At 34.8% G+C, this 11,790-nt stretch overlaps 1 protein-coding gene across 1 annotated transcript; it reads left to right on the top strand.

The window, feature by feature from the left end:
- Nucleotides 1-6,925: 6,925 nt before the first annotated feature.
- LOC145242803 (uncharacterized) lies at nt 6,926-7,432 on the top strand. Its single transcript, XM_080105934.1, has one exon. The coding sequence runs from the start codon at nt 6,926-6,928 to the stop codon at nt 7,430-7,432; it is 507 nt and encodes a 168-aa protein (XP_079962060.1).
- Nucleotides 7,433-11,790: the final 4,358 nt, after the last annotated feature.

The raw sequence follows: 11,790 nt of genomic DNA, 5'->3' as shown, positions 1-11,790 counted from the left end.
AAATGGTAGAAAACCAAATGTTAAAAATATGAACATTTTCGGTACAATATGTTATGCCTATTTGCAAAATAAAACAAAATTAGATCCTCGGACAGAAAAAGTAATTTTTGTAGGATACAACAAATACAGTCCAACCTATTTTGTATATTTCAATGATAAGAAATCTGTAAAAAAATACGATTAGTGACTTTTACAAATGAATTTAATGATGCAAGGGAGACCACTCAGGATAATACGGGCTGAAATAGATATACTTTTACAAATGAGTTTAGCAATGAAAGGGAGACCACTCAGGATATTGCAACAAAATAGATATATAAATCCAACTTTGCTTCCTTCAATAAATCCTGACCATTTGAGTGAACACATGGTCGATGAGAGTAGAACAAACGGACTTCTACCTGATCCCTACGAGGGAGATATAATAGCAACAGTAAGTGTATCAGAATTTTTGGCCAAGTCGCCATAACAAACATTTGTTTGAATAGACACCTATACATCTATCAGATTATAACAATATGAAAATGTAATTTAAACCCGTAAATTTTATTTCAATAAAACGAGCAAAGACCAAATTTTAATATCATAAAAGCTTTAATAGAGAAATAAACAATTTTATTTATTTTTTCCTTGGATTTCTTCACTTAACATTTCACGGAATGTCGAACAAATAACACGAGTTGAATCTTATGATATTTATTTAACTGGCGAAACATCACTTACCTGTTCCTCATGACTAAGATATGCTTTCTTTTAATCTTCCTGTATGAGAATTTATTCATATTTATGTATTATAATCCATGTATTTTTTTAAATGGAAGGATTTTTCAGCCACATGTCATGGTAAATCGTTGTATCGATAATACTAGTTTCGCCCATTAACGAAACCGGATGTTAAGATTCTCACTTTGTTATCTACGGAAGCCTATAAGTGTAAAAACACTAATTCAGAAACGTTAGTAATCTCGATATGGGATTATATTCCTTCAAATTTTCCACTTCTAAAGGGAGATAACTTATCGTCCTTTTTTTTACTGTTGGCGTTTTTATGCTATCATACGTGAAAACTGGTATCTTTTATTTTGGGATTTACACGGATTAAAGATTAACGAGCATAGTAAATGTAATATTATTTTTTTAATATCTCAAAGAAATACCTGATTTTTTTATTTATTATACTATAAATCTGCATTATTCGGTATCGTCTTTTTTTTATATCGAAAAAAAAAAAAAGGAAACCAGGAATTAAATATAAAAATACACACTGACCGAAAAATATTGACTGGAAAATTCTAAACAAAAAATAAGCTTCCACTTAAAAAAAAAAAACAAAAACAAAAAAAAAAAAAACGTGGTTTCGAAAAAAAAAAAGGATTTACACTTTGGACTTTACATGTAAATTTGCACATAACTGTTCTTTTTTTTGTTTTAAAGTTGATTATTTTATTTATTGATGTGTTATCTTCAATTAGTGATATATAAAACTTGTGCACAAAAATTAATTATTAAAATTATCATAGACATTTCAAAATGGGGGAGTGAATTTATAAAACAACCTTTGTCTAAAATATTATATTCAGTTTATTGGAAAGAGCATAAAATTTCACATTGACCCTGAAAAAACCGTAAACATTGAACCAATAGAAAAATTTTGATAGATTTTTAAAGTATAAAAATTGAAAAATATTCAGCTCGTAAAAATCAATTGATTTCATTACGTAAAAAAATGACTGCCTGAACGCACGCACGCACGCACGCACTTTGTAAACACTGTTTTTTTTTTTTGTTAAATGAACAATAATATTTCTATTATTTTTTAAACAACTTAAATAGTTTATTTTGGAAGTATATTCTATAAAGAAAATAAATAACCCACTTTAGAAAGAGAAATTACGAGTTTTTTATATTTTATTTGCAGTTTTCTGTAAGGGGTGTCAAAAATTCCCCCCAAATTCTGATATACCTATAGCAACAGTCAAGCTAGCGAACAGGCAAGTAACAGAACAAATGACAGTTCCGAAAACAGAAATCCAAAGTACCTACTGAGACAGAGAAAACCACCCACTGATTTAAAAGATTATATCACTAGCAATAATTTAAGTGATGAAGATGAAGAATGTATAAATTCTTATGAAAATAAAACTATCCCTGGATCATATCATGAAGCCTTAAATTTACTGGAAGCTGACGAATGGAAATTGGCAATGGAGAAGGAGATGAATTCCTTAAAGGAAACCAACACTTTCACTCTGACAATCCTCCCTGAAAACAAAAATTTAGTTGGGGGAAAATGGGTGTATAATATAAAAAAAAAGATGACAAAAATAACGAAGAATAAAAAGCCAGATATGTTGCCAAGGGGTACAGTCAGATAAAAGACAGACTACCATAAAACACATGCACCCACCATAAAAATGACCACTATCCGAATTCTGATGCAATTTACTGTGCAATATGATTCGATAATTCACCAGATGGATGTCAAATCAGCATACCTAAACGCCAAAATAGACTGCGATATTTTCCCCCAACAACCCGAAGGATTCATTGCTCCAGGCAATGATGGGATTGTTTGGAAATTAAACAAATCACTCTATGGCCTAAAACAGATCGGCAAAAATTGGAACAATCTACTTAGTAAAGAACTTCTACAAGAAAAATTTAATAAAATCACTATCGAGCCATGCATGTTTGAAAAAGTTGATAAAAATAAAAAAGAATTATTATTCTCGTATGGGTTGATGATATTTTGATTGCCGCAAATAACTTAGATACAGTAATGGAAGTCAAGACCCTACTCAAACAAAAGTTTGACATGAAAGATTTAGGTCAAATCTCAAGATTTCTTCATAGTCAAACCAAATGAAATAGAAATGAATCAACGGACATATACTGAGAAAGGATTAGAAAATTTTAATATGCTAGACTGCAAACCCAGACTAACACACTGTGAACAAAAATTAACTTTCTCTAAGGAAGCAAAATCCTTTGATTCCACAAGGTACAGAGAGGCTATAGGAAGCCTGGTTTACTTATCTACCTGCACCAGACCCGATATTTTATGGGTCGTGTAACAGTAGGATAACTCTGTAAATTATAAGAGTTACCTCCCTTGTATTGAGTTGTAGACGTGGTGGTAGTTCCTCCAAGATGGCCGAATAAAGCAGTTACTCGTAACCTCGTGTCTTAAGTGTATTCATTACAATTATATACGTAACGTCGTATTTCAGGTCGTAAATAAATTACCACAGTACAACAAAACCCCCACAACTGAACACTCGTGTATTCAGGTATCTGAAAAGGACTTTAAATTTTTGTTTATCTTTCAGGAAATGTGAAGGCGACCTGAAGTTAACAGGATTTACCGATATGCTGATTGGGGAAGCTCTGAAGACAGAAAAAGTATGTCGGTATTGTTTTTCCCTAAATGAAGAAGGACCTGTTATTGCCTGGAAAAGTAAAAAGCAGTCTAGTTCTATCTACATGTGAGGCTGAATATACGGCAATGACACCAGCCATACAGGAAGCACAATATCTACTGCAATTAATAAACGATATGAACAATACAAAAGAATGCAAGCAAGCAACAATATATTCTGACAACCAGAGCGCAATCTGCATTGCAAAAAACTCTATCCTTAATCAACAGGTAAATCACATAGACATAAAATATCACAACATACAAGACAAAACAAACCAACTGAACTATGTGCCTACCAACAAAAATACGGCAGACTGCTTTACAAAACCCCTGGCGAGGACCCGCATGGACTGTGCAAAATTAAAATTATCAGGATATAAAATTTAAGCAGGGGTGTTAAGAGAGTAAACTTAGTATCCTGAGTTATGGCCCTTTGGTTTGAGAACTCTCCCCTTAGGGAGTCATGTTTCTTCCTTTGCGGTGTTAACATTCTCTAAATAAAGACGTTGATAACCTATCTCCGCTGGTGGAAACTCCTTCTTTTAATGACAGCCACATACATTTAAAATGTCTAATTTAACAATTTATTTGGTATATATTTGATTTTTGGCCACTTTTTTGAATCTATGTGTATAATAATACAAACCCCTAAAAACATATCCAGTTAGGTAGAAAAGTAACTTATCTTGCCTTTGATAACATGTATTTGTTATATATTTGTTTTTTTGACAACTTTCCCGAATCTATGTGTACAGTAATACAAACCAAATTTTAATTTAACTTGAAAATAATATTTAAAATACATGTGCATACATGCACAAGCACCCATATTATTATCATAATAGTAATAATAATAATAATAATAATAATAATAATAATAATAAAAACGGGTGTAGATGACATCGACTGGCGTCACATACACCACACCAACTAATTGTGAAGGGTCAGGGAGGATGGAAAGACCGAGGTGGGAGAATACTAACCAAATCTCTACTAGAAGTGTGCAGTTCAAATCTGGTACCTTGGGGAGGCATTTTGCCACTCAAACCCCAGGAAACACCAATGGCCAATGCCAACGAGAAATCAGTAACAACGGCTGTTGCGATAACATGCAATCATCTGCACAAGTAGTTAAGAGAAATCTGGGGAGACTTGTTGTCACTTGGTCTCCAGAGAACAGCACAGGTTACTGATGATGGCCTGTGAGACAACTAATACGCTACACATTTTGATGAAAAACATGAGAATAAAATGGGCATAGAAGAACAGAAAACCAAAACTTTAAATATAATTTCTGTATTTAAAGTAATAGTTATTTAAATATTTCGACATATAATATTGTGGGCAAAATCCAGCTTCCCAATAAGGGACATTCTGAATAGGAACAAAAATAATTTCAGTCATGAAAGATTTCTCCTCCACTGACTGAGGACAGAAAAGGTAAAGTGTAGCATCAAAACAGATACTACACTGTGATCTTGTCCCAAAGGCAAAAAAATATTTGTGTTTAATATTTCTTTAATTGCTTGTTCCCTAAATTCATAATTCAGTTTTATCAGTATTAAATTGTATATTACTTTAAAAATGACTTAATTTCACATAGATAATATTTATATTTTATATTGAATAAAGTTCAATTTAAGTATTAATCAAACTGTGTTCCTTTTTCTTTTTAAAAATGTTTTATTGCTCTTTTTCAAATGGCCCTCATATAGTACTGACAGTCTGACAAATCTTACCTACATTGCCTGTAGACATTTTTCAGTTAACAGGCCTTCCTCTTACTCTCGGTGGCCGTAGTTATAGTCGGCTAACATACTTTCTAACTTTCAGCGTAGCCCTACCAAAAGTGGTTACAAGGCAAATCAGTTCCTTCACTTTTATTGTTCTTCAGTATTTCTATTGTGAAGCAATTTATTGCAATAAAATATAAGAAAAGGACATTATCGAAAAGTATACAATAAAAATGAACAAAATTATAAAAAGATAAAATAATTAGCCTTTATTTGCGCTTTTAATAAAAAATTAAGAAAAATAAAAGTTTTATTTTATATGAAATATTATAAGAAATATATGAAATTATAAAAAGTTTTTTCTTAATTTTAAAAATAAATATTTATATGAATTTATATAATTAAAATATGTTTCTGAAAGTATGAAAATAAAATTATTGGAATCAAAATAACAAAATTTCAAATGTGCAGTCACTCACTCACAAACACAGACGCTCGAGTGCAGATAAACAAACCTTTATTCATTTCAATTTCCTCACTCATTTTGCACAAAAGTAAGTTCTAACAACGGCACAATTTCAAATACGCCCACACACTTTTCTCACAAAAAAAGTAAAATGAACATAGTTCTGGCGGATGTAGTTGGCGACAGTATCACGTGACACAAGCGACCAATGAGAAAATTCATAAGATTGTCTTTTTAACGCTTTTCCAAAAAACCAAAATATCAGCAGTAGCAATCTTGTTTTTGGAGCCCAAAATGTATAAAAACGCATCAAACAGTCTTCTAGGGTTAATTCAATTCATTCGTTCATTCAGTCATTTCAGTCTTCTTCCTTTCTTCTCGCTTCGACGACACACGAGAACATGCCTCTCATCTTCACAACCTCGTCGCTACCAAAGCCGTCAACACCGTGATAAACATGCTACACGGACACTCAAAAATCACACTTATGCGCACATACATCCATTCCACACATTTTCTAATTAATAACACCAAATTACTTTCCTCACAAATTACCTTCCTCATGGGACTTTTAAGTAAAGCGAACTTCACCAGATAAAACACAAACTTAATAATAATCTCCTTATTTTCACACAGGACTTTAACCTTCTAAACTCCTTAATTTCACGAAGAACTTTCATCTAACATTTTAATCATAATGACTTTGAAAGAAATTTCACCAATCGAACCTTTTAGTGTAGCCCTAACGGAAGTGATGACAACGCAAATCAGTTCCTTCACTTTTATTGTTCTTCAGTATTTCTATTGTGAAGCAATTTATTGAAATAAAATATAAGAAAAGGACATTATCGAAAAGTATACAATAAAAATGAACAAAATTATAAAAAGATAAAATAAAATAATTAGCCTTTATTTTCACTTTTGATAACAAAACTAAAAGTTTTATTTTATATGAAATATGAATATTATAGCCTTATTGTTTTTGTTAAAAAAATAAATGTGGTGCATTTTAAATCAGAAAGAGATGTTGTTTTGTTTCATTCTTTTTTTTAATTATTTTGTTTGGAGCAAAGAGGTTTAATTTTACTTAAACTTCTGTGACCCTACAAATTTGTGACACCCGACCATGAAATGAAACATGCACTTCTTTCTACAACCTCACAGTTCCACATTATGCTATTTTCCCATTTAAATCGGAACTGCAGACGTCCGTCTACACCAACTCCTTGCCTACACAAAGACCAGAGACCGGCAATTTAAAGGCTTCCAAATCATTTTCGGGATTGAATCAAGTGAAACAAGCGCATGGATTCGTCACATTCAGAAATAACTCCAGCCACCCTATCGTTAAACATATCGGTATTCAACCCAGCCAACATCAAATCCTGGTTCATCCAAATCCAAGTATTATTCGACACAAAGCAGATAACGTTGCAAAGGACACAATACACTTACCTGGTTGAGAAATTACCTTCTGACATCGTGGATTTACTCGAAACTATACCAGAAGAAAACCCTTACGACTGGCTGAAGGAAGCAATCCTAAAACGAACTGGCTTATCCAACGAATCGTTGCTACGCAACCTCTTTACGCATGTCGAATCTGAAGACCGCACTCCGTCGCAGTTGTTACGTCACCTGCGCACCCTTTTGGGAGATAACAAGATGTCAAAAAACATCATGAGGAGTTTGTGGCTGGATAAACTACCAGCATCAACAGTGCAAATCGTCGCACCAACAGCAGAAGGAATAGAGCCTGACAAACTGACCGAAATAGCAGACCAGATTCATGAGAACCTCCGGACATGCTGAGTAAACTTGCTACAGCAACAGCCTATGCAACGAAGAGCTAGCCGAGCTAAAATCCATGGTCGAGAAGCTGTCCAAACAATTACAGGATTTACTGAAGGCAGATCGCCAGCTGTCTCAGCCATTCAAGGACATGGACACGGTCAAGCATGATGCTAAACACTACCTTAAAACGACCAGACAACCAGTCCACACCACCCCCCAGACTTTGAAAACCGGATAAATACAGAATAACGAAGGAAGAATTTCAGCACATGCTACAACAGGGAATTATCCGACCCTCAAAAAGCGCATGGTCTTCTCCCTTACACATGGTGCAAAAATCGAACAGTACATCCTGGCGCCCATGCGGCGATTTCAGAAGACTAAATGAACAAACTGCACCAGACAGATACCCTATCCCTCACATCCACAATTTTGCGATCGGACTACAGAACGCAACAATGTTTTTGAAGTTGGATCTAGTGAAGGCATGCTACCAAGTTCCCGTAGCAGAGAAGGATATCCACAAAACAGCCTTGACCACACCATTTGGATTTTACAAATTCACTTGCATGCTCTTCGGACTTCGAAACGCTAGTCAAACTTTCCAACGTATAATGAACAAGGTTTTCAGAGGATTGCCATTCATATTTGCATTGGTGGATGACGTCCTAATTGCTAGTAAAAACCTTGGATCAAACTTTCCAGAGACTATCTCACTACGGCCTAAAAGTAAACGTTGAAAAATGCATATTCAGCCAATCAAAAGTCAACTTCCTTGGACACACGATCGACAAGGGCAGGATATCACCACTACCCGAAAAAGTGAATGCCATCGCTAATTTTCCACAGCCCACATTTGTTCGACGACTTCATCGATTCTTACCCAACTGCTCCAAAATTCTTGCGCCACTAACATTGTTGTTGCAGAACAAGACCAAGAACCAACAGTTAACATCAGATGGACTAGCCTTAGCAGCTGTTACTCAAGCGAAGAAAGCCCTAGCAAATTTCACAAAGCTGATTTACATAAATGACAAGGAAGATACTAGACTCACACTTACAATGGACACGTCAGATGTAGCCGTAGGGGCAGTTATACACCAGCTGACCGATGATGGGATGACCCCTATATCATTTTTTTTGGCTCAGATAAACAAAATGCAAAGAAAATACAGCACATTTTCGAGGGAATTATTGGCAATTTACCTGGCGATTAAACATTTCAAATACATCTTGGAAGGCAGAAATTTCACGATCAGCACAGATCACAAACCGTTCATTTATGCGCTACACACACATGTGGACAAATATGGCCCATGAGAGATCAGACATCTCGATTACATTGCACAGTACCCCACGGATATAAGATACGTGAAGGGCCAGGAGAACATTGTAGCAGACGCCTTATCCAGAGCCATGATCACTTCTCTAAATTGCAGCTTGCTAAGCATGGAATTGATAGCACGAGAACAGGAATCAGACACAACGTTTAAAGATGTTCAGGAAAACACATCCTTACAACTCGAAGAAATGGCCGTACTCTTCAGTACAGCAATTGTTTATTGCGACACGGCAAAGAAACAACCACGACCGTATATACCACCTAACCTCAGATGACAAGTTTTCCAACATCTTCATGATTTATCTCACCCAGGAAAAAGAGCTACTCTTAAGCTAATTACGCAACAATTTGTGTGGGCGAATATGAACACAGATATTTGAAATTGGACTAAGACGTGCATACCTTGTCAAAAACACAAAATTCGCAGAGACGAAATCACCACTGGATTCCTTTAGCACACCCGATTTTAGATTCATTAACATCCACATTGATTTGGTAGGACCGTTACGCACTTCAAAGGGTCACACCCACATCCTGACTATTGTCGATAGATTCAGCAGATAGCCTACCACCATAGCCGTTAAGGATACTTCATACTTCAGCAGAGCCATACTTCAGGACTGGATAGTCATTTTCGGAGTACCCACAGTCATTACGACAGACAGAGGTTCACAGTTCCAATTGATACTCTTTGCGGAATTCAATCAATTACTGGGAACGAACCACATCAAGACTACAGCATATCATCTATCCTCGAATGGCTGGTTGAACGCTTTCACAGATAGTTAAAAACCTCCCTGGCAATGAGTCTGAACAGCACAGACTGGGCAGACAATATACCTTTGATACAATTAATAATACGGAACTCTGTAAAAGACTGGAGGTAGTTTTTGGTTCCACTTTGACTCTAGCAGGTCAATATTTTGATCAAAACACGGAGATCTCACCTACAACCACGTTCGTAACAGAGTTGAAAGACAAAATGTCTCATCTAAATTTCACACCCACCAGGAGGACAGACAGACAATCCCTATTCCAAAAGATCTTTACACCACTAAACACATATTTGTCAGGAACGACTCAGTGAAAAAGCCATTTTGTCCAAATTATTCGGGTCCATACCCAGTTTTGGACAGGAAGGATAAATATTTCACTGTTTCAAAAAGCGGGGGAAAAAGACACTATCACATTGGACCGACTTAGACCAGCATACGTTGACAAAGATTTTCAAACCATTCCCCACTGAAGCAACCTCCTACAGAACCTACTGTTGTAGAGAACTTTAGATGAACGATATGCAATAAACTTCTATATTAAACTTGGAAAAATGCTACTGAAACGTATGGAATGCCTCAAGCGGCTTTTGAATCAAACATCAGGTTTTGAGTGGCATAAGAGATTCAAGAAAGGCAGGGAAACTATGAGGGATGATGAGAGGTGTGGGAGGAGTAAGGAAGTCAGAACACCAGAGTTGATCTACCAAAATAAAGAATTTCATGGATAAGGACCGTCATGTGTCTATAGAGACAATAAGTGCAAAGTTTGATGTCAGTGTGGGAACTGTACACACAATTATTCATGAGAAACTGAAGATACGAAAGATTTGGGCTAAGTTTGTGCCAAAGGTGCTCCATCTTTGTCGCAGACTATTTAACCAAGATGGAAATCAAGACACTACCTCGCACTCCCTATACTCCTGACCTTGCTCCCTGTGACTTTTGGTTATTCCCTAAGCTCAAAGAAAACCATAGAGGCTGTCGTTATAAGACAATGACGATAAAAAAGCTGTGACGAGTGTCATTGACATGCTCACACAAGAAGACTTCCATGGAGCCTTCCAGAACTTGTTGGAACAGTTCAAGTGTGTTACAGCAGGAGGAGATTACTTCGAAAGGGACTAGAGTTTCATGTGTATACTATCAATAAAAGTGGCCATACGAAAAAAAAGTCTGAAAACTTATTTAAGGCACCTCGTAACATGCTTGAATGCGAGCCTCACTGGCACTCATCAAATAAATGAATATTCCAAACTGAAAACATTGCCAATTAAAATATAACGAATATTGTTGTCACATCCTGTTTATTCCTAAGTATCAAAAATGGTTGCATCAGCAGTTGTAATAATCAGAAACTAATGTCAATATGAGAGTTGTCTAGTAACTTAACTATAAATGCCATCTCCCTTATTACCTTCGAAATAAACTAGTGAAATTTCAATGGATCACATAGCATTTAAGGAATCAAGCAGAATAAAAGTAACAAATTTCACTTGACACAAATTGATCTTCACCTTTTCACACACACATGGCCTCTGCAAACAAACATAAAAATCAAGTTGTTCGCCTTTTCACCTATAAGATTTATTTTTTTAAATGTATTTTTATTATTTATAAAACTTTTTATATATATTTATATATATACTATGATTTATTTTTTAGTGTGTTTTTATTATTAAACTTTTTAGTGTGTTTTTATTATAAAATAATAAATTATTATTGAATTTTTTAGTGTGTTTTTATTATAAAACTTTTTAAACAAAACATTTTAATAAACGAGGAATAATTATTTTATATCTTAATAGTCATATAAGTTTTGGGGTAGGCATTTTAACTATTAAATAAGAATAAACTTGCATTGTTTTGTTTTTCATCAGAAGACCGATTGTTAATATAGGGAACGTTTTATTTTAATAAAAGGGTGGGGGAATAAATATTTTTTAATGTGGGGCACAAAATATTTGAGGGGGATAAGATTTTCTGTTCATTTTAAACTGACATTAGAATTTATACGGAAAGATATTGCTTTTGTTACTTCCCATCTACTGGAGTCCTTAAACCTTAACTGATATCTTTCAACAAATTAAAAACAAAGTACTCGAGCAGAACTATTGAAGATCTTCATTGCACAATTGTCAGTATTAAAGGACACATAAAACAATAAGGCACGATTAGAGCCATTCAGGGAGTAAACTTCATTCTATGACATAAAAAGGAATGAAAATAGACACAATTGGTTCATAAGGAAGGGTGCACTA

Source organism: Euprymna scolopes, chromosome 21 (assembly GCF_053919585.1).
Source record: "Euprymna scolopes isolate OS-2025 chromosome 21, ASM5391958v1, whole genome shotgun sequence".
NCBI lineage: Eukaryota > Metazoa > Mollusca > Cephalopoda > Sepiida > Sepiolidae > Euprymna > Euprymna scolopes.
This window is presented reverse-complemented; position numbering and strand designations above follow the sequence as displayed.